The sequence below is a fragment of the Macrotis lagotis genome, chromosome 4 (assembly GCF_037893015.1).
Source record: "Macrotis lagotis isolate mMagLag1 chromosome 4, bilby.v1.9.chrom.fasta, whole genome shotgun sequence".
Classification (NCBI taxonomy): domain Eukaryota; kingdom Metazoa; phylum Chordata; class Mammalia; order Peramelemorphia; family Peramelidae; genus Macrotis; species Macrotis lagotis.
The window spans coordinates 251,813,604-251,837,158 of NC_133661.1; the positions used below are offsets into that span (position 1 = coordinate 251,813,604).

General features: G+C 37.6%; 1 protein-coding gene across 4 annotated transcripts in view; it reads left to right on the top strand.

Annotated features, from left to right (window-relative positions):
* The window catches only part of HEATR4 (HEAT repeat containing 4), a 100,246-nt gene that overhangs the window by 53,902 nt on the left and 22,789 nt on the right, over positions 1 to 23,555 (top strand). For all 4 annotated transcript variants that reach the window (XM_074235765.1, XM_074235768.1, XM_074235767.1 and 1 more), the window contains exons 11-12: positions 1,723 to 1,903; positions 5,200 to 5,269. In XM_074235765.1, the coding sequence (XP_074091866.1) occupies positions 1,723 to 1,903; positions 5,200 to 5,269 (251 nt within the window). The remainder of the gene's footprint in view (positions 1 to 1,722; positions 1,904 to 5,199; positions 5,270 to 23,555) is intronic.

Consider the following 23,555-nt stretch of genomic DNA (forward strand, 5'->3'; position numbering starts at 1 on the left):
ATGTAAAACTACACTCAAAGGGCAACAAAACTGTGCATACCCTTTGATCCAGCAATACCACTACTGGGTCTATACCCTGAAGAGATGATGAAAAAGGGTAAAACATCACTTGTATAAAAATATTCATAGCAGCCCTGTTTGTGGTGGCAAAGAATTGGAAATCAAGTGAATGTCCTTCAGTTGGTTTGTGGTGGCAAAGAATTGGAAATCAAGTGAATGTCCTTCAGTTGGGGAATGACTTAGCAAACTGTGGTATATGTATGGAACACTATTGTTCTATTAGAAACCAGGAGGGCTTTGCATGAACTGGTGCTGAGTGAGATGAGCAGAACTAGTAAAACACTGTACACCCTAACAGCAACATGGGGGTGATGATCAACCTTGATGGACTTGCTCATTCCATCAGTGCAACAATCAGGGACAATTTGGGACTGTCTGCAATGGAGAATACCATCTGTATCCAGATAAACTGTGGAGTTTGAAAAAAAGACCAAGGACTATTAACTTTAATTTAGGAAAAAAAACTGATATCTTATTGTCTGATCTTGCTATCTCTTATACTTTATGTTTCTTCCTTAAGGATATGATTTCTCTCTCATCATATTCAATTTGGATCAATGTATATCATGGAAACAATGTAAAGACTAGCAAACTGCCTTCTTTGGGGGGGTGGGGGGGAGTAAGATTAGGGGAAAAATTGTCAAACTCAAAATAAATAAAATCTTTAAGAGAAAAAAAAAGAATGGTTGAATCGGTTAACAACTCCAACAGGCAAGACTTCTTTCACTTTCTTAAGTCTAAACAATCATCAAAAAATAAATTAAACTCTGTTTTGTAACCTTTGCAAATTTTCAAGGTGTAAATGTTGACACTGAAAATTAACACTTGGCTCTCCCAAGTCCTCCTGGGAATAAACCTTTCTCGTTATTGACAGTATTTAAAATCTCCATAACCAATTCATTAAGTTGCATAGAATTCCTGCATAATGCATAATGTAGTTATAGGTCTTATGAAGAAAGGAAGGAAACATGCATAGATTAAGAACTTAACTATGGGGAGGCTAGGTAGCATAGTAGATAAAGCACTGGCCCTGGAGTCAGGAGTACCTGGGTTCAAATCTGGTTTCAGACACTTTATAATTACCTATCTGTGTGGCCTGGGATGATCAGGAGGACTTGCTGAGCCCTTTTCAGGGTTACTCATCCATCTTTGGTGTCCACCTTCACCTTTCACCTTTGGTGTCCTCCTCTCACCTGTGACTCCATAAAGCCATGGCATATCCAATGGCCACACCCCAGTAAATCTCAGTATTGGTAATGTACTTCAGGAAATGATCAAACTACAACTTTCTAAAAAAATCCTGGTCCTAATTCAATAAAGGACTATTAATCTGAGAGATAAATAATAATCTCAGTGGGAAATAAGATTGGTAGTTGGGGTAAGAATAGGAAAAACTTTTGAATGCTAACTTGAATGTAATTGCAATTTCCTTTAGCATTTGCAGAATTTCTCTAATTCTACTGATCATGTTTAATAATAACTCAGTTTCTGGGGTCTTTGCTGATGACAAAACCTGATTGAGCTGAAGGGTACTTTAGGACAAAAAGAAGTGACTTATTAGTAAATAATTGCAATTATTCTGTCAGAATTGACCAGGGAAGATCTGCCAATGCAACAAACAGAGACATTGGACGTTTCTAACTGGACTCTTATGTCCAATAGAACAATGTTGGGTCACGGAAACTCTCGGGAACGAGTAGCTGCCCTCTCCCTAATTGGCTGGCTAAAGCTAATGACATCCAAGTTGCTTCCTCATTTCCTCAACTGCTTTGCTGACGATTTTGTAGCTGTGAGGAGGGAAGCCTGCCTTGCAGCTGCAGCCCTCAAGATAAAAGATAAGATGGTAAGTTGGCTTTCAAGCAGTTCCTGGACAATTCATTTACACTCTTAAAGGATTTTTAACATGAGTATTTTTTCCCACAATTTTTGGTAATTTGGGAATTTTGGGGAATGGGAAAACACTGTGTAAAAGTCCCTATGGGTCCCAAGGATCTGGACTAGAAGTCAGAATTTGTGGAGTTTCTCAATTCTTGCTCTATCACTGACTTTTTACCTCAAAGAAATCACTTAAGCTCTCTCTTTCTTCACATCTAAAATAGGAAAAAGATGGGGGGGGGGTTAAGGAATTGAGATTAGGGAAAAATTGTAAAATTCAAAATAAATAAATTTAAAAAGTTAAAAAATTAGGAATAGTATTATATTCCCTAGCTTATCTCACATGTTTCTTTAAAATTTACAAAGAGCTAACAAGTATGAAAGTATATTACAAGCTATAAAGTGTTAAGCAAAGATAAGATACTGAAACTACATCAATTAGAAAGCATTGAAGATAAATAGTTGAACAGCTCTCTGAGATGACATTTGGTCTTGGGTTAAACCTAATTACTTTTATTCAGGTCATCCAACCCTACAGCTATACTTTATCTTGTCATTTGGAGAGACTGTCATCACCAGACCTGTAATTAGAAAATTTTATGCTGGCATTCTCCATTGGGAGAGGTGTAGAGGATGGAAACTTTTCTTGGGAGGAAATAAAATCTGCAGAGATCCCAGGACTCTGCAGAGGCTGCTTCTAAAGAGACTATCCCTAACTTTTGCAGACTTGCAGGCTTGGATATAGTGCTAAAGAAATGAATAACTGTCTACCCCTAACTCCTCACCCCCCAGTTGTACCTGATCACTCCCTATTTTCAGTAGTTATTTATTCCTGAGGGCAATTGTTTCTTCACATTTGGTAGCTCTTGAGTGTCTAATTACTGAAGATGGGGTAGAACGGTAATCCTTAAAACTTCCAGAGAAGTGATGACAAGAAGGTCTGAAACTATGCTTCTCCAACACATAAAGTTTAATATTAGACCTAAGGAACCTTTACAGGATCATCTAACCGTAACTACCATTTATATAATGCATTAGGGCAACTATTTGGCTCAGTGTTTTATACAGGCTCTGGGCCTGGAATCAGAAACACCTCAAATCTGGCCTCAGATATTTATTAGCTGTGGGACCCTGAGCAAGTCCCTTAACTGTTTGTCTCAGTTTCCTCATCTGTAAAATAAGCAGGAGAAAGAGCAGCTAGGTGGTGCAGTGAATAGAGCACCGGCCCTGGAGTCAAGAGGACTTGAGTTCAAATTCAGCCCCAGACACTTAATAATTGCTTAGCTGTGTGGCCTTGGGCAAGCCACTTAACCCCATTGCCTTTCAAAAACCTTCAAAAAAACTGAGCAGAAGAAAATGGTGAACCATTCCTCTGTCTTTGCTAAGAAAATCCCCAAAAAGGTCACAAAGAATGGAACTCGGGGTGGCTAGGTGGTGTAGTGAATAAAGCACTGGCCTTGGAGTCAGGAGTACCTGGGTTCAAATCCCGTCTCAGACACTTAATAATTACCTAGCTGTGTGGCTTTGGGCAAGCCACTTAACCCCATTTGTCTTGCAAAAAAAAAAACCTAAAAAAAAAGAATGGGACTCAACTGAACAACAATATAATACTTAAAGCTTTGCAAAACACAAATACTGGTATTTCATTTTGCCTTCACCACAACTCTGGGAGGTAGATGCTATTATTTATTATATCCACAGATGAGGAAACTGAGGCAGATAAAGATTCTATCAGGGTAATAAAGACAGTAAGTATATGAAGCTAGATTGGAATAACTCTGGTCTTCTTGACTTGAACTCTAATACTCTAATTTAATTTTATCTTATAAAGGAGAAAAATGAGGCCCCCTGAGAAGGGAATGACTTGTTCAAAGTCACAGAAGAAGGTTCATTTAACTCTTCCTGAAAAAGAGGCCAAGCTGAAGAGGGTCAAACAGAGCCCATATCTCACAGACACACTAGACTACTACTACTACTACTACTACTACTACTACTACTACTACTACTACTACTACTACTTTTTTCCTTTTCCAAGGCAAAGTTAAGTAACTTGCCCAGGGTCACAAAGCTACAGAGTATCAAGTGTTTGAGACAGCATTTGAACTCAAGTCCTTCTCACTCCAGGACCAGTGCTCTACCTGCCCCAAAAGTTTTCGAATTGAATACCCAACTTATCCAAGAAAGAGAGGACCAGAATTGATGGCAGAACAGAGAGACCCTGGGTCTCATGTTTCTCAACTCATCCTTCTTACATCCAAGATACTTTCAGGATCATCCTGGTCCCAAGCTCATCTTGCCCCTCTCTCTGGATATGCAGGGTAGATTTAGAATTCCACAAGAGCCCAAGGAGAGGGGCAACTAGGTGAAATGGATAGAGCTCTGACCCTGGAGTCAGTAGGAACCAAGTTCAAATTCAGCCTCAGATACTAACTATACTAACCTGGGCAAGTCACTTAACCTCCTTTGCCTCCCCTTCTCCCCCCAAAAAATAAATACCTAAAAGGGAAAGTAAAGATATTCTACCTATTAAGAGACACTCTATTCCTCCACAATATAATATGGAATATGTATTGGATAACTCCTGGGTCTGAGAAAAAATTACTCTTCCCCAAAACAGGACCACCAAACTTGCAATCCAGGGAATCCTGGCCATAGTAAAATTTCACTAGTTCAATTACTAAAATGCTAGAAAATATTTAATAACCTGCTCTCTGAAAAAAATGTATACTGACATACTTGTAAATTTAATCTGTGGTCAGCTAGTGGACTCAGTGGATACAGCAAATGCCCTGAAGTCAGGAGTCAAGAGTTCAAATTTGACCTCAGACACTAGCTGTATGGCCTTGGGCAAATCCCCATTGCCTCACAAAAGGAAAATAATCTTATTCTGCATCATTAATATTTTCTCCATCATTCTTTTAAATCTAAACAATCAACAAAACAATATTGAACCAAGTCCTGATTTACAGGGTTTGCTGATTCCTAGAGTATAAATGCTCACACTGAAAATTGAACAATCAGTAATTTGTATGCTGAGCCACTTGGAACTCATTCTAGCACATCTCTGGTACCCCTTTTTGCTATTTTCTTCCCACTCCACCTCTATAGTGTCTTTTCCTTTTAGAGGAGGGTTTTGAGGAAGGGAGTAGAGAGGGAGAAACTACACTCTGATACTTAATGGCACTGAAGGACTGAGTTTCTTGGATCTAGGCTTTCTGTTTTATAACTGAAAACTCATTGTTTCTCTTTTTTTTTTTATTCCAGGTCTTTGACAGCCTCTTGAAGTTGGTACAGGGTGATCCATACTGGAAAATCAAAGCTTTTGCCATCAGAGGTATTACAGAGGTAGTGCCCCCATTCCTGCCTCTTGAATAACATTCCATGGGGTAGAAAAATGGGGGAAGAAGTCTCACAAAGCTCTCTGTGTTTCATGATGAGGCATCTCTGCTAGCTACCAGTCTGGTCCACAGATGGCGACAGTGTAAGCCATTCTACACTGGCTTCAACAGTGAGGGCATTTCACCCTTTGGAGAAGGGTGAAGCACCCCATTCTTGAAGATTCTCAGAAAGTACTTGACTCCCATTGGTCACCTGGTCTCTTTTTGGAAAGACCTACCAATTCATCAGCTGTGGGAGAGTGTAAGGGCAGAACTTTTTTGAATTCCCAACTACTAGAAACGGCCTCTTTCACTTCTCAAAACTCATTTCATTAAATCCTAATCAGTTGATTTTGACATAAAGGAGTTGACTCCCCCCAGGAATGAACAGAAATGCTTAAATATCTTAAACAGTGTTTTGCTCTTTGAATAGATACAATTGAAGCAATATAGAAAGACATAATAAGACATCTACAACATGGTTTCTCACTCTCAGGTTATCTTAGATCTAAACCTAGGTGTTCAAGAAAAACCCCAGAAAATTTGCATAATACCCCCATTGTCCACCCCTCCTTCAAAACAACAGATGACTGTAGAAGATAAAACATAAGCCCTGAAGTCAGGGCAATCACTAGATTTCAGAATTCAGAAATTCTGGGCATGCATCATATCGTGAACTTGGTACCCAATGGAACCAATGCTCTTTGCAGCAAGCGATTTTCCTACTGCATCTCATCACAGCTGGTTGATCAAGCATGGATGTTAGGTGGCTCCAGGGATAGAGCATGGGGCCTGGAGTTAGAACACCTGAGTTCAAATCCAACCTCAAACACTAACTAGTCACTAATGTGACCCTATCTGTCTACCTCTAATCTTGCTACTGGAGTTCCAACCCACAACTCTATTCTTGACATTCAAGTTTCTAGTAGTCAATAGGTATATTATCTTCTCTGTGACTTTGAACCAGTCCTCAAAAACCTTTCACTTGCTACTAAATCTGTCAATCAGTATCTCCTTGTTTTAGTTGCCTATCTCTTATATCCTGTAACTTCATCAAGTAGATTTGGGGGGGAAAGGGGAGGAGAGCAGGAGATGAAACTAAATGTAGTCCTGATCTCAATATCCCCCCCATGCATGGGGCAACCCAGGACTGAGAGCCAACTCAGGGTTTGGTCCATTTCCTAGGTTAAGCTTCTATTATATATGCCAGACACCATGGGACCAACAAGAGAGGTAAAGAACCTCTCCAGACTCTGGTGGGCTCATCATCTGATAGCATACACAGTCAAGTTCGGTAGGTCTTGCCAGAGTTTGTGCTATCCTAGCATGGCCCTCAAGAATGCAGGGACCCTTCCACCCTGTGATGCCTCTTCAGAGCAAGACTTTGGGACCTGCTTCCTCATCTCTAAATAGTCTTAATGAGAATGAGCTATGCTATAATTACCATATCTCCAATCCTAGGGGGTAGGTAAAGACCTAACCCCTAACCCTACCCATGGTTGGAAAGGTGGAAAGGCTTGACTGGTAAATTCCCATTCTCTGTGCTCTGATTCAATCAAACAGAAACAATCCCTGCTCCTCTTCCTTTCCCCTCTTTACCTACAGAATTACTACCCATCTTTTAAAACTCAACTTATTCTTCCTATTCTCCTTGGCTTACTTCTCAATGTGACATTGTGATAGCCACCACAATTCTACCTGCACTAGACTAAAGTTTTTCATGGAAAGTGATAATATCTTAACTAAATTTTATAGCTTCTCTAGCACAGTTCTTGGAACATGGAGTAGGTATATAAGAAATGCTTGCATTTTCATCATTATTATTATTATTCTCATATTTTTGTGATCATTAGAAATTAGTCCTAGGAAAAATCACTATATTCTTATTTTTTTATAATTTATATAATTTTATAATTAATGTTCTATGGAAGGCATTCCTAACTTGGGGTGTACAGATCCCCAAGGAGTCCAAAGATAGATTTCAGAGGGTCTAGAATTTAGAGAGGAAGAAATAAATTACCTCTTTCTTCAAAAATTGAACTTTGACTAAAGTTTATAATTCAATTACTTTTTTAAAATATTCTGAGAAGGCATCCATAGATTCACCAAGCTGTCAAAGGAATCCATGACACAAAGAAAGTTAAGAATCTCTGTTGTATGGACTATTGCATAGATACATAAAATAACTCTTTTGCAGTAGAATAAAAGTACTAAACTGTAAATTCATGTTCAACAGGCTTATGGATTCCATTATTGCTACAGCTCAATTAGCAGACAAGACACCAGGCTACCTCAAATCTTTCTCTATTCTGTTGGATCTCTGTATTTTAAAGGAGGAGAAGGAAGAAGTGGGATTATCTGTACTGTAGGCACAAGTTTACCAGAAATAATATTTTATTAACATTATTCTAAATCTAAGTATTTTGCAGTTTAAAGGGGAAAATGTCACTGGTCAAGTTCCCTCATGCCTGCAGAAAACCCTCCCCAACACAAGATATTTTGAAATAACATTTTTAAATTTCAAGGAAAATTTCACAATATAATAAAACATTTACACAAGTCAGGGTAAGGTTAAAGTTAATGTATTACTTCATCATCCCAGAACAAGAGTTACTTAATATGGGGAAATCAGTTTCCTAAATTCTAGTTACCTATCCTCAAGAGATCTTCCCTGATCCATCCCCCCAAACTACTATCCCAGAAGGAGATAGTAGATCATTATCCTAATCCCTTCAAGGAATCAAGGGAGGCAAAGATTTTATACTAGATGTACTGAAGTTCTAAACCAATTTTACTACTTGTTAATCTCTTCAGGGCCCTTAGTTTTCAATTTTGACTTTTCTACTAAAAGCATGACTTTCATGTATTTCAATTTCCTGTATTTGCAAATATTTATTAGAGAAATTTGCTGAAAAGAATTTTTTCTCAGTTAATTTTTCTTAATTCCAACTACATTGATATTTGTTTAGAAATTTTTTAGTTAATGAAATCCTTGAGTCTAATTTAGTCAAGAATTCTTCCTATAATGGGGCGGCTAGGTGGTGCAGTGGATAAAGCACTGGCCTTGGAGTCAGGAGTACCTGGGTTCAAATCTGGTCTCAGACACTTAATGACCTAGCTGTGTGGCCTTGGGCAAGCCATTTGCCTTGCAAAAAAAACCTAAAAAAAAAAAAGAATTCTTCCTATAGCTATAGTTGTAAAGTGATGTCCTTCCTTGATCCTCTCATTTGTTATGATTTTTCAAACTGTCCTTTGACAACAGGACCTAGGCTGCTTTTTGAGATCCAATTTAACTAATCACAGAAAGGCACACCACCCAGCAATAAAATTTTTTGGACATGCAATTCACCAAAGAATTATTTTAAATTCCCTTTAGACCTGAATGACTCCCTCTCACCATCATAGAGAAAAGAGATGGGAAAGGGGTCAGAGGATACCAAGAATCACACAATTTTTAGACCATCAACAAGTTCACATTTGAGTATTGATACTCTAAATGTGAGATCCTTGTCCAGGATCACTGAATGGACATATTGCTAGAGGATCATATCAACCTTGATATTTTTTGCTCCAAAGCAGGGTATCTCTTATCCTTTTTTTTTTTTTTGGTATGGCTTGGCAGTGTTGATTTTTTTTAAGGTTTGCTTTTTTTTTTTTTTTTTGCAAGGCAATGGGGTTAAGTGGCTTGCCCAATCCCAAACAGCTAGGTAATTATTAAATGTCTGAGACCAGATTTGAACCCAGGTACTCCTGACTCCAAGGCCAGTGCTTTATCCACTGTGCCACCTAGCCGCCCCTGATCTCCTTTTAAAGTAATGTTTTAAATATGTAAAATAACAGTCATAAAGTATATCAATTACACTGAAATAATTATTTTTTTAACAAGTTCATGGACAAAGAATCTGTCCTATGCAGGACATCTGACAGCAATTAAGGTTGATATAGTTTGAAACTGACCTTAGGGGGAATTAGCAAATGTGATTGCTGAGCCATGAACAGTAATACCTAATGGTTCATGGGAAACAGGAGAAATGAATGTTGTTCTGATTTTCAAAAAAGGGAGAAGTTTTCTTTTTTTTTTTTGCCTGAAAAGTTTAGAACAATGAATTTGATCTCAATTTCTGGAACAGATTATTAACAATATGATTAGTAAAAGTTGATTACAACTTTAGAGCAAAGATATGGAGTGGTTTGTCATTTTCTTCTTCAGAAAGAGTCATAGTGATCAACCTTATTTCCCCTTTTTCTGACAGGGCTATTATTAAAATGGTAGGTCTAAAAAAGAAGAATAATTATTAATGGTTCAATATTCCATTGGCAAGATGTTTCTAGAGTGTCCAAGTAATGTTCTTTTTTTTTTTTTAAGGTTTTTGCAATGCAAACAGGGTTAAGTGGCTTGCCCAAGGCCACACAGCTAAGTCATTATTAAGTGTCTGAGACCAGATTTGAACCCAGGTACTCCTGACTCCAGGGCTGGTGCTTTATCCACTAGGCCATCTAGCCGCCCCAACTAATCTGTTCTTTAAACCCTATTTTGTTCAATATTTTTAATCAATGCTTTGGCAAAAGCCCTAAATGGTATTCTTATCAAATGTGCAGCTAACATAAAGCTAGGGGAAAAAAAATCAAACACATCAGATGATACAGGGTTCAAGTCAATTCAATATGCATTTATTAGGGGCCTACTCTGTACAAGTGCTGGCAAAAAAAGAAAGGCAAAATCAGCCCCTGCTCTCAAAGAGCTCACACAGTCTAACAGGGAAACACCATATACTCAACTATGTACAATAAGATCTAAAAGAGATAAATTGGGGATTATCTCAGAAAAAAAGGTATAACAGTTAAGAAGGGCCAAGAAAGGTTACATACAGAAGGTAGGGCTTTAGCAGGGGATTACAAGTCAGAAGACAGAGATAAAGAGACAGTGAAAAAGAAAGGAACAGAGAGATGATATGTCTTATGCAGGAGCAGCAAGAAAGCTAATGTCACTGGATCACAGAGCACTTGGAGGGTAGCACTGAAAAGGCAAAAAGGAGCCAGGTTATGAAAGGTACTATTTGATCTTGTAGGTAATAAGAAGCCACTAGAGTTATTAAATAGTTTATAAGACCCTGATAGGCTAGAAAATTGGGACAATCTCAAGTCAGGAGTCAGGAAGACCTGAGTTCAAATGTGCCCTCAGATACTAACTATAAGACTAGGCAAATCACTTTAATCCTGTTTGCCTCAGTTTCCTCATTTGTAAAATGAGTTGGAGAAAATAACAAACTACTCCATATCTTTGCTCCAAGAAAATCTCAAATTGGGGTCATGAAGAGTTGAACATGACTGAAGCACTGAACAAGATGATGAAATCCAATATGAATATCTAAAATCTTTCACTAAAATCTCACACAAATGAAAAATGTGGTGGGGTTGGGGGAAGAGATTGAAGGGGAATACAACACAATTATAATTTGCCTGTAAAAGATGACTTTGGTTCAATGGGAGTTAGCAGTGTGACCTGGCAGTCAAAAAATCCCAAAGGTTAATGCAATATTATGGCTCATTGAGTATTATGGTTTCTAGGAATTAAAGCGAGGCCAGTCCCTCTTCGATGCTACCTAATCAGGTCATATCTGGAGTAATGTTCTATGCACAGTTTAAGGACAGCAATGACCTGGAGAGCATCTAAAGGAAGGCAAACAAAATAACCTGAATCCAGGACTAGCAAACTACAACCTGAGGATCAAATCTTGACCAGGCTATTTTTGTAAAGCTTCACTAAAACCATTTTAGCTCACAACAAGAGATTAGCTGTGTTAAAGTTTTTTTTTTTTTAAGTCTTTTAAATCAAGAGAAACTGGACTTTTTTCTGTTTGGCTTCAGAAGTGATCAATAATTGGAAGTTAATGAGGCAGATTTTTTAGTTGTTAAGTCATTTGTCTCTGGACTCTCCAGGACCCCATTTGGGGCTTTCTTCATAAAGATACTAGAGTGGTTTGTCTTTTTTTCCTCCAGCTCATTTTGTAGATAAGGAAACTGAGGCAAACAGCTAGTAAGAGTCTTGAAGCTAGATTTGAACTCATAAAACTGAGATTTTCTTTCTCAAATCCAGTGCTCTATCCATTGCAATACTTGGTTGACCCTGTAGGCATATTTAACCTTGATATAAAGAAAAAGTTCCTAATAATTAGAACTGTCCAAAAGTGTTATGGACAACTGAACATGTATAACCTAAATCAAGTTGCTTACCTTCTCAATGAGGCAGGGAGGGAAGAAGGGACAGAAAAAAATTGGAACTCAAAAATTTATAAAAACAAACTCTAAGGGGTGGCTAGAAGTCACAGTATATAGAGCACCTGAAGTCTGGAGGACCTGAGTTCAAATCTGACCTCAGACACTAGTTGTGTGGTCTTGGGCAAGCCACTCAAGCCACTTTTGCCTTGCAAAAACCTGAAAAAAAAAAAATAAACAGGCAAAAAAACTCCCCGAATGATCACATATATAGAGTTTGAGAAGTTTATAGGGTAGCCAATTTGCATTGTCTTACAGACAATGGGTGAAGTAGACCTGGAGCTCAGAAGAGAGACTAAGGTTGTTCATAGAGATCTTTTCTAAGTTCTCAAATGCTAGACCCTATGTCTCTGTCTCTCAGCACATGATCTTGTCTACTCCTATACAGAGAAAATTGAGACCATCCTGAGTGAGCTACTCATAAGCCCTTTACCTCTTTGCTTTACTGTCTTAGAGATGGTCCTATTCTAAAAGTGTAAGGCCTCTATATTCCTATTTTCCTCCAGTTATGCACAATTTTTACCATTTAAAAAATTTTGAATTCCACAAAATTTTATAAAAAATGAAAACTGAAAAACATCTTTAATGTTACTGGAAAAAATACTATTAAAATTTTTTTAAGCTCCAAATTGTCTCTCTTCTCTCTCCCTTCTCCAAGACAGTAAGCAATTTGATACTGATTATATCTGTTCAATCATGCAAATCTTATTTCCATAGTATCCACTTACACTCTTAAATCAAATTCCCTCTATTCTCCAAGACTTCCCAATCTATCATTCGATTTCCATCTTCTATTTCACCCTATCTACTGGCTCCTTCCCCACAGTTTACAAATATGCTCAGATATAGCCCATCTTTTTGGGGGGGAGGGGTAGGAAGGAGGGGGAAGAAATCAGGATTAAGTGACTTGCCCAGGATCACCCAGCTAGTAGTCTCTGAGGTCTAATTTGAACTCATGTCTTATTTTTTTTTTTAGGTTTCTGCAAGGTAAATGGGGTTAAGTCGCTTGCCCAAAGTCGCACGGCTAGGTAATTATTAAGTGTCTGGGACAGGATTTAAACCCAGGTACTCCTGACTCCAGGGCCTGTGCTCTATCCACTGTGCCTCTTTAAGAATATAAAATTTCTTTGATCCATGATGCATTTTCTTCTACCACCTTCTAGATGATTTTTTTTTAGGTTTTTGCAAGGCAAACAGGGTTAAGTGGCTTGCCCAAGGCCACACAGCTAGGTAATTATTAAGTGTCTGAGACTGGATTTGAACCCAGGTACTCCTGACTCCAGGGCCGGTGCTCTATCCACTTCGCCACCTAGCGGCCCCTAAATTCATGTCTTTCTGACTCCAGAGACAATATTGTATCTCCTGAGCCATGTAGCTGACCCAATATACCCCATTAAAAAAAAATCCAAACCTAGACTTTTCACCTGCCTTAATACCACCACTTTCTTCTATTTCTCCTCCTTTTCATTGCTAAATTCTTTATTACCCATTTATTTCTCAACTTCTAGCAACCTAGTTTCAGATTGTAATAATCAACTGAAACTGTTCTAAGATTATTATCTTAATTGCTACATCTTTCCTTAATTACTAATACCATTCTTCTGTTCTCAATCTCCTTGACATGACAATACTGACCAGTTTTTCTTTTAGAAAATGTCTCTTCCCTTGTCTTCTCTGATACTCATACCTGAAATTTTTTATTTTCCCAACTAAAGATAAAGATAGTTTTCAACAGTCAAAAAATGTTTTGATAAAGTTTTGAGTTCTACATTTTTCTCCCTTCCTCTCCACCCTCCCTCTCTTACAGAGAGTAATCTAACATAGATTATACATGTATAACTATGTTAAATATATTCCATATTAATCACATTCTTACAAACAAAAAGGAAAAAACCACGAGAAAAACAAAAAATAAAACAAATTTTGAAAACTGAAAATAGTAAGCTTTGTTTTGCATTTATACTTCTTAATTCCTTCACTGGATATGGATGGTATTTTCCATCAGAAGAATTCTCTTTTGGGGTGGCTAGGTGGCGCAGTGGATAGAGCACCGGCCCTGGAGTCAGGAGTGCCTGAGTTCAAATCCAGTCTCAGACACTTAATAATTACCTAGCCGTGCGGCCTTGGGCAAGCCACTTAACCCCACTGCCTTGCAAAAACTAAAAAAAAAAAAAAAAAATATCTTTGATTATTGTACTGCTAAGAAGAAGAAATCATCTTAGCTGATCATCACATAATGTTCCTATTAATATGTACAATGTTCTCATGGTTCTGTTCACTTCACTCTCAGGATCAGTTCATTAAGTCTTTCCAGGCTAAGTTCAGTTGCTCAAGATTTCTTTTTCTGGCAAGGTAATGGGGTTAAATGACTTGCCGAAGGCCACACAACTAGGTAATTATTGTCTGAGATCACATTTGAACTCAGGCACTCCTGACTCCAGGGGAGGTGCTCTATCTACTGCAGCATCTAGCCACCACCCCTGCTCATGATTTCTTTTTTTTTAATTTTTATTAAAGATATTATTTGAGTTTTACAATTTTCCCCCAATCCTGCTTCCCTCCCCCCACCCCCACCCCACATAGAGCACTCCATCAGTCTTTACTTTGTTTCCATGTTGTACCTTGATCCAAATTGGGTGTGAAGAGAGAGAAATCATATCCTTAAAGAGAACAGAATTCTCAAGAGGTAACTAGATCAGACAATAAGACATCTGGGTTGGTTTTTTTTTCTGAATTAAAGGGAATAGTCCTTGTACTTTGTTCATAGTCCACAGCTCCTTATCTGGATACAGATGGTACTCTCCTTTGCAGACAGCCAAAAATTGTTCCCAATTGTTGCACTGATGGAATGAGCAAGTCCTTCCAGCTTGAACATCACTCCCATGTTGCTGTTAGTGTTTTTCTGGTTCTGCTCATCTCACTCAGCATCAGTTCATGCAAATCCCTCCAGGTTTCCCTGAAATCCTGTCCCTCCTGGTTTCTAATAGCACAATAGTGTTCCAAGACATACATACACCAGTTTGCTAAACCATTCCCCAATTGAAGGACATTTACTGAATTTCCAATTCTTTGCCACCACAAACAGGGCTGCTAAATATTTTTGTACAAGTAATGTTTTTACCCTTTTTTCTCATCTCTTCAGGGTATAGACCCAGTAGTGGTTTTGCTGGGTCAAAGGGTATGCACATTTTTGTTGCCCTTTGGGCATAGTTCCAAATAGCTCTCCAGAAGGGTTGGATGAGTTCACAGCTCCACCAACAGTGTAATAGTGTCCCAGATTTCCCACAACCCTTCCAACAATGATCATTATCCTTCCTGGTCATACTGGCCAATCTGAGAGGTGTGAGGTGGTACCTCAGAGAAGCTTTAATTTGCATTTCTCTAATAATTAATGATTTAGAGAATTTTTTCATATGGCTATGGATTGCTTTGATCTCCTCATCTGTAAATTGCCTTTGCATATCCTTTGACCATTTGTCAATTGGGGAATGGCTTTTTGTTTTAAAAATATGACTCAGTTCTCTGTATATTTTAGAAATTAGTCCTTTGTCAGAATCATTAGTTGTAAAGATTGTTTCCAAATTTACTACTTTTCTTTTGATCTTGATTACATTGCTTTTATCTGTGCAAAAGCTTTTTAATTTAATGTAATTGAAATCATCTAATTAGTTTTTAGTGATGTTCTCCAACTCTTCCTTAGTCATAAACTTGTTCCCCTTTCCATAGATCTGACAGGTAAACTAGTCCTTGATCATCTAATTTGCTTATAGTATTGTTTTTTTATGTCTATGTCCTATAACCATTTGGATCTTATCTTGGTAAAGGGTGTGAGGTGTTGGTCTAATCTAAGTTTCTTCCATACTAACTTCCAATTATCCCAGCAGTTTTTATCAAAGAGGGAGTTTTTATCCCAGTGGCCTGAGTCTTTGGGTTTATCAAACAGCAGATTACTATAATCCTCTCCTGCTTTTACACCTAGTCTATTCCACTACTAGTTTTGATGACTGATGCTTTATAATATAATTTTAGATGGCTAGTGCTAAGCCACCTTCGTTTGCATTTTTTTTCATTAAGCTCCTGGCAATCCTTGACTTTTTATCTCTCCATATGAATTTACTTACAATTTTTTCTAACTCATTAAAGTAATTTTTTGGAATTTTGATTGGTAGGGCACTAAACAGATAGTTTAGTTTTGGTAGAATTATCATTTTTATTATATTAGCTCTCCCTATCCATGAGCTGTTGATATTTGCCCAGTTATTTAAATCTGATTTAATTTGTGTGAGAAGTGTTTTATAATTGTTTTCAAAAAGATTCTGAGTCTGTCTTGGCAAATAGACTCCCAAGTATTTTACACTGAGGTTACTTTGAATGGGATTTCTCTTTCTAGCTCTTCCTGCTGTTTCTTGCTAGACATATATATATATATATATATATATAGGAAAGTTCAGGATTTATAGGGATTTATTTTATAACCTGCAACTTTGCTAAAATTGCTGTTTCCAGTAGTTTTTTTAGATGATTTCTTGGGATTCTCTAGGTAGACCATCATGATTTCTTATAGAATAGTATTCCATCACATTCATATGCCACGATTGGTTTAACTATTCCTCTACTGGTGGACATCCCTTTAATTTTCAACTTTTTACCACCACAAAAAGAGCTACTATATTTTTGTACATGTGGATTTTTTAACCCTTTCTTATGAACTCTTTGGGATACAGCTCTAGTAGTGGCATTGCTGCATTAAAGGGCATGCACAGTTTTATTGACCTTTGAGCATAATTCCAAACTGCTCTTCAAAATAGTTGGATCAGTTCACAACTCCACCAACAATACATTAGCATCTCAGTTTCCCAACACTGATTATTTTCCTTTTGTGTCATATTGGTCAATCTGATAGTGTGAAACGATACCTCAGAGTTGTTTTAATTTTCATTTCTCTCATCGATGATTTAGAGCATTTTTATATGACTATAGATTGCTTTAATTTCTTCATCTACAAACTGCAAAGCTATTCACTTTCATTTTATGAGAATTCATCCCATTCATAATTACAATTGCAATTACCTTCCATCCTAACCCCTTCCATTTGTACTTTTCCCCTTTTACCCTCACCAATGAATTGAACATCTCCCTCAATCTGCCCCCTCCCTTTTCTTTCCCCTTTCTCTATTTACTTTACCCCTCCTTTCTTCCTTCCCTTCAATCAATCCCTTTCCCTTCTACCCACTTTGCCCTAATTACCTGTATGTTAAAGAAAATTTCTAAAACCAACTGAGTGCATGTTATTATTTCTTTCTTTGAGCCAAATCTGATGAAAGATTTAAGCAGGGCAGCTAGGTGGTTCAGTGGAAAGAGCACCAGCCCTGGAGTCAGGAATACCTGAGTTCAAGTCCGGTCTCAGACACTTAATAATTACCTAGCTGTGTGGCCTTGCAAGCCACTTAACCCCGTTTGCCTTTCAAAAACCTAAAAAAAAAAAAACCCAAAAAGATTTAAGCAATTCTCACCCCTCCCTTCTTTCCCTCTACTGTAATAGATCCTTTTCGTCTCTTCAGATAATATAATTTACTCCATTCTGCTTCCCCCCCTTCCTCCCATCCCAGTATGAATCCTTTTAAAATATCTTTTCTTGGGCAGCTAGGTGGCGCAGTGGATAAAGCACCAGCCCTGGAGTCAGGAATACTGGATTCAAATACCGTCTCAGACACTTAATAATTACCTAGCTGTGTGGCCTTGGGCAAGCCACTTAACCCCATTTGCCTTGCAAAAAAAAAAAAATCTTTTCTTTTTAAATCATGCCATCAAAATGAAGGTCTGCCCATATCTGCTAAGCATACTTCCTCTAATAGAGATACAATTCTCAAGATACAATACTTCCTATGTAGGAATATAATCAGTATAATCTTAATTGAATAACATTTTTTCCTTTTTTCCTGTTTACTATTTTTATGAATCTCCCAAGTTTCATATCTGAAGATCAAATTTTCTGTTTTGGTTTTTTCATCAGGAAAATTTGAAAGTCACTTATTTCATTAAATGACCATTTTTCACCCTGGAAAAAGTACACTCAATTTTGCTAAGTAGTTGATTCTTAGTTGTAATCCAATCTCCTTTGCACTCTGAAATATCATATTCCAGGCCCTGCAATCCTTTGATGCCAAATCCTGCATAATCCTGATTGCAGTTTCTTAGTATTTGAATTGTTTCAGTATTTTCTCTTGATATAATTCTGGAATTTGGTTATGATATTTCTTGTCATTTTCATTTTATTAACTCAGAATGTGATAGGTGAATTCTTTCAATGACTATTTTATCCTCTGGTTCTAGAACATCAAGGCACTTTTCCTTTATGATTTCTTGAAAGATGTTCAGATTTTGGTGTGTATTTGTGCATTTGAGACTGTTTTGATCTTGGCTTTCAGGTAGTCCAAATTCTTTTTTTTTTAGCAAGGCAATGGAGGTTCAATGACTTGCCCAATTTCACACCGCTAGAAAGTATTAAATGTGAGCCACATTTGAACTGAGGTCCTCCTGATTCCAGGACAGGTGCTCTATCCACTGATCTACCTAGCTGACCCCTTAGTTTAATAATTCTTTAGGTTTTGGGGGGTTTTTGGTTTTTTTTTTTTTTAGATTTTTCAAGGCAATGGGGTTAAGTGGCTTGCCCAAGGCCACACAGCTAGTGAACCCAGGTACTCCTGACTCCAAGGCTGGTGCTTTATCCACTACGCAACCTAGCCGCCCCCAATTGTATTTTTCAAGGATTTTTTTTTTTACATTTGTCCAATTGTATTTTTTTTTTATTTTAGGTTTTTGTAAGGCAAACAGGGTTAAGTGGCCACACAGCTAGGTAATTATTAAGTGTCTGAGACTGGATTTGAACCTAGGTACTCCTGACTCCAGGGCTGGTGCTTTATCCACTATGCCACCTACCCACCCCCAATTGTATTTTTAAAGGATTTATTTTCTTCAATTTTTCTGCTTCTTTTTTGCAAGATGCTGACTTTCTCTTACATTTCTTTTCCCAATTTTTCTACTTGATTTTTAAAATCATTTTTGAGCCCTTACAAGAATTCTTTTTGAACTGGAAGTCAATTCATATTCCCTCCTGGGTGTTCGCAGGTAATACTATTTTCTACTATCCTCTTCTGAGATAGTGTTTTGCCTATCCTTACATTCAAAGTAATTTTCTATTGGCACAGCTTTTCTCACTCATTTTGAGTTCTGCTGTACCAAATTTCTTGTATTGGGAGCAGAGACCCACTCACAGACTTTCTGTATTGAGAACATCATCAACCTGCTTACTGGGCTGGAGTCTTCTACACTGATAACACCAGTGGTTTGCTCACTGGGCTAGAGCCTTTCTCATTGAGAGCACTAGCGGATTGCTGACCAGCCCAGTGATGTCAGCTGACAACAGGGTCTGGGGTACCTGCTTGGAGCCCTCCCAGCTGGGCCATTGACCTGCTGAGCCAGACTGGACAGCCCCCTCCACATTCTGCCCATGCTGATTTCAGCTCCCTGCCCTGGGCTCTATCATTTCTCTTAATCACACTCTCTTGCTGGAGCCAGATCTTGTTGGAAAATACTCCACTCTGTTCTTTTGTGGGTTCTGTTACTGCAGAATCCATTTAGAGGCTTGATTGAAGTTTCTGAGGGGAGCCCGAGAAAACTTAAGGAAGTTACTAGCTTCTTTCCATCATCTTGGCTCTGCCCTGCTCATGATTTCTTTTTTTTAATATTTTATGTTTACCAATTAAATACAATAATAGTTTTTACCTATCTTTTTTTGTAATATTTTGAATTTTACAATTCTCCCCCCAACCTTGCTTCCATTTGCCCCCCCCAGAAAGCAGTTTGATAGGCTTTACATTGTTTCCATGCTATACATTGATCAAAATTGAATGTGTTGAGAGAAAAATCATATCCTTAAGGAAAAAATAAAATGAGATAGCAAAATTATGTAATACAAAAACAACTTTTTCTTTTAAATTGAAGGTAATAATATTTGGTCTTTGTTTAACTCCATAGTTCTTTCTTTGGATACAGAAGGTATTCTCCATCACAGATTTCACATTTTTTTTTTAAGGTGTTTGCAAGGCAAATGGGGTTAAGTGGCTTGCCCAATGTTACACAGCTAGGTAATTATTAAGTGTCTGAGACCAGATTTCAAACCCAGGTATGGTGCTTTATCCACTGCACCACCAAGCCACCCCTGCTCATGATTTCTTACAGAATACTAGTACTCCATAATATAACTTGTTCAGTCATTCCCCAACTGATGGGCATTCCTTCAATTTCCAAGTTTTTGCACTACAAAAAGAGCTGCTATAAATATTTTTGTACATTTGGGTCTTTTCCCTTTTTTTAATGATCTCTTTGGGAGACATAGTAATGGTATTGATGGATCAAAAGGTATAGTTTTATTACCCTCTGGGTATAGTTTCAAATTGCTCTCCAGAAAGATTGGATCAGTTCCCAACTCCACCAACAATGCATTAATGCCCCAATTTTCCCATAGGCTCTCCAACATTGTGCTCCATGAGTACAATACACATATATACATACACTATACAACAGTGATCATTTTTCTTTTGTCAAACTAATAGGTGTGAGGAAGTACAAGTGAGTTGTTTTAATTGTCATTTCTCTAATCAATAATGTTTTGGAGCATTTTTTCATGACTATAGAGATCTTTAATTTCTTCCTCTGAAACTGCCTGTTCAAATCCTTTGACCATTTATCAATTGGAGAATAACTTGTATTCTTATAAATTTTTCTCAGTTCTATGTTTTAGTAATGGGGCCTTTATCATAAATGCTAACAGTGAAAATTGTTTCCCAGGTTTCTGCATTCTTTTGGTTTTATTTATGCGAAACTTTTTTTAATTTAATGTAGTCAAAAATCATCCATTTTGGGGGCGGCTAGGTAGTGCAGTGGATAGAGCACCGGCCCTGCATTCAGGAGTACCTGAGTTCAAACCCAGCCTCAGACACTTAATAATTACCTAGCTGTGTGGCCTTGGGCAAACCACTTAACCCCATTGCCTTGCAAAAAACCTAAAAAAAAAAAAAAAAAAACCCCCCATCCATTTTGTAATTTATTATATTCCCTATCTCTTCATTGTTCACAAACACAGAGCTGACAGATAAATATCTGACACCTCTTCTCTAGACAATTTTTCTAATTTCGTTTTATGTGAAAAAATACAAAAATTAAAGTATTTACCATATGCCAAGTTCTACCATAAGCACTTTACAAATACTATCTCATTTGAGCCTCACAATAACCCAACAAGGGTAGGTGCTATTTTGTTCCCATTTTATAGGTGAGGAAACTGAGGTACTGAAGTGAAGTGATTTACCTGGGGTCACAAAGTTAGTAAGTATCTGAAATTGATTTAAACTCAGGTCTTCTTGACTCCACTTAGCTCTACTACTTAGTTGCAGAGAAGGAGCTGCTGTGTTGCTTTGGTAAAGAATTTCATAATTCCCTATACAGACCTGTTCCTAGCCCTCTTTATCCAGAAAAGAGTTGAAAGGTGTTGGATATATATGTGTGTGTGTGTGTGTGTGTATATATATACACACACACACACACACACACATATAAAATTGTAATGGATATAGAGAGCACCAAATATCATCATTCAAAAAATGAAATTGCATACATCTTGGCTGGCAGGAAAGGAAAAGTTACTAATGAATCAATCTCCTTCTATGTGCAGTCAAGTCAAGTTCCAAAATCAAAGGAGAAGAAAAGTTTAAATGAGAAAATGAGATGACAATGTGAAAATGACAACAGCTTCAGTCTGACCTTTTCAGACAAGCTGTCAACAGTAAACACTAACAAATGGAAAAGGGCAGAGATTATTTGGATAATACTAACAAATGTAAACTGGAGCAAAAGTCAATTCCATCATGGAACTAAAAATTGGGTCAGCAATTGATTTCCTTGCCAAAGGGGAAAAGATGGCAACTAAGAGATTTCATTTTAGTTCAGTCTTTTTTCAATCATGTTGGACTTTTCATGTCCCCATTTGGGGATTTCCTGGCAAGATCCTGGGGTAGTTTGCCATTTCCTTCTCTAGATCATTTTACAGATGAAGAAACTGAAGTAAACAGGGTTAAGTGATGAGCCCAAGATCACATAGCTAGTATTATACTTTTCTTTCTCCAATCCATTTTATAGATGAGGAAACTGAGGCAAACAGGGATAACTTACTTGCTCAGAGTTATATAGCTAGTAAGGGATTTTCTGAAAGATGAGTCTTCCTGGCTCCAGGTCTGGCACTCTCAGCACTGTGAAACCTAGCTGCCCATAGTAAGTAGACTACAAAATGATTTAATTAAAACAGTATTGTGAAAGGTTTTAGTGGACCCATATAAACACTACAAACACTCCAGCAAAGTTTTAAGAATGCCCTCTGAAGAAATAATAAAGAAAATAAAAGGCTATTATAATACCAATATATTCTTCAATCCAGTTCTGGATTGCACAAGAGTAACTATAGGCATTATGCATGGAGGTAAGACAGGGGACCAAGAAGTCAACAGAAAGACCAGTCAGTGGGATCCTGGCTAGCTCAACCCAGTCTGAGCAGCAGCAGACAAATCTGGTCCCCCATAGGTCAGTACTACACACCTAGGATCTTTCAAGAGGCCTGGCATCAGGGTCTAGAGCAAGTCAGGATCTATTCCTAGCCACAAAATTTATACCTTCAGCATCCAGCCTACAGTGAGGAGAGGCCCAAGCAGAAGTTCCTTTATTTGACTAAAGAGAGCAAGAGAATACCAGTCCAAAATTGAATCTGGAGACATAAATAGAATAAAATGTTGAGTATAATGGAGAAGTACTGGGAGTTGAGAAGCAGAAGATGGCTAGATGGCATATTCATTAATTTTGTTAAACTGCCTTTTTCTCTTTATATTTTATTTCTTGTTAGTGTGAATGGCTTGCTGGGTAGAAGAGGGAAGGATCTATTTCAAATGAAGTTGATATAAAAAAAATGATATCAATACAAAAAAATATTGCTCAGTTACCCTGCTGGAAATAAGGGAAAGAAAGTGGAATTGGAATGTGGCAGTACTAATAGAGACATGCCATGAGGCATCTACACACAGCATAAGGAGAGCCAGAGATGTAGAGCAAGGGGATGGGATGCTCACTCACTGATGCTGCTGTTTGTAGATGGCAAACTTAGCATGGTAGATACCACAAAGAGTTAGTTCTAGGAAGGCATCAGGCCATATTAAGGACTCTTTAGTATTTACCCTGAGGCAAGAACCACAAATTACTAAGCATAGAAAAAGTTGGACCTTTAAAGTTGTGATCCTGAATCCCAAGAAGTTCTGCCTACCCATATCTATCAATCAGTTATTAGGTCATTTTATGAGCCCTGAGGCTACATGAAACAAAGAATAGTTCCAGTTCCTGCCCTCAAGGAGCTTACAATCTAACAGGAGAGATAATATACAAATATATACAAAGTGAGCTATATAAGGATAAATATGAAATAATTAAAAAGAGAAAGCCTTTGAATTGAGGAGTTGGAGAACTAGAGATAAAAAAAATAAAATGGTATCTGGAGGAAACAAAAATTGGAAAAAGAGCAGACCTCACATTCATTATCTTCTTCATGGCTAAGCTTTCATTTTTTCTTCCTTCATAGTGTTTTACAAATGATAAATATTATTAGTAGATTCCTTAGAGGCTCAGTTGTGAAATAGGCAAGATGCTCCCAAGACATACCCTGTTCTCTTCCTAAGAATTCCCTCTTAGCACAATCCTGTACCAACAGTAAGGGTTGTTAGGAAGCATATGTTTTACTTGTTAAAATAGGAAAAAATCTCTCCCTCACCCCCCACTGAAATTAATTTTTATAATATTTGTATGTTATCATCCCCTTGAAGTCTAAGGTATTAAAAACTAGCAAATCTGAAACTATCCAAATTGTTCTTC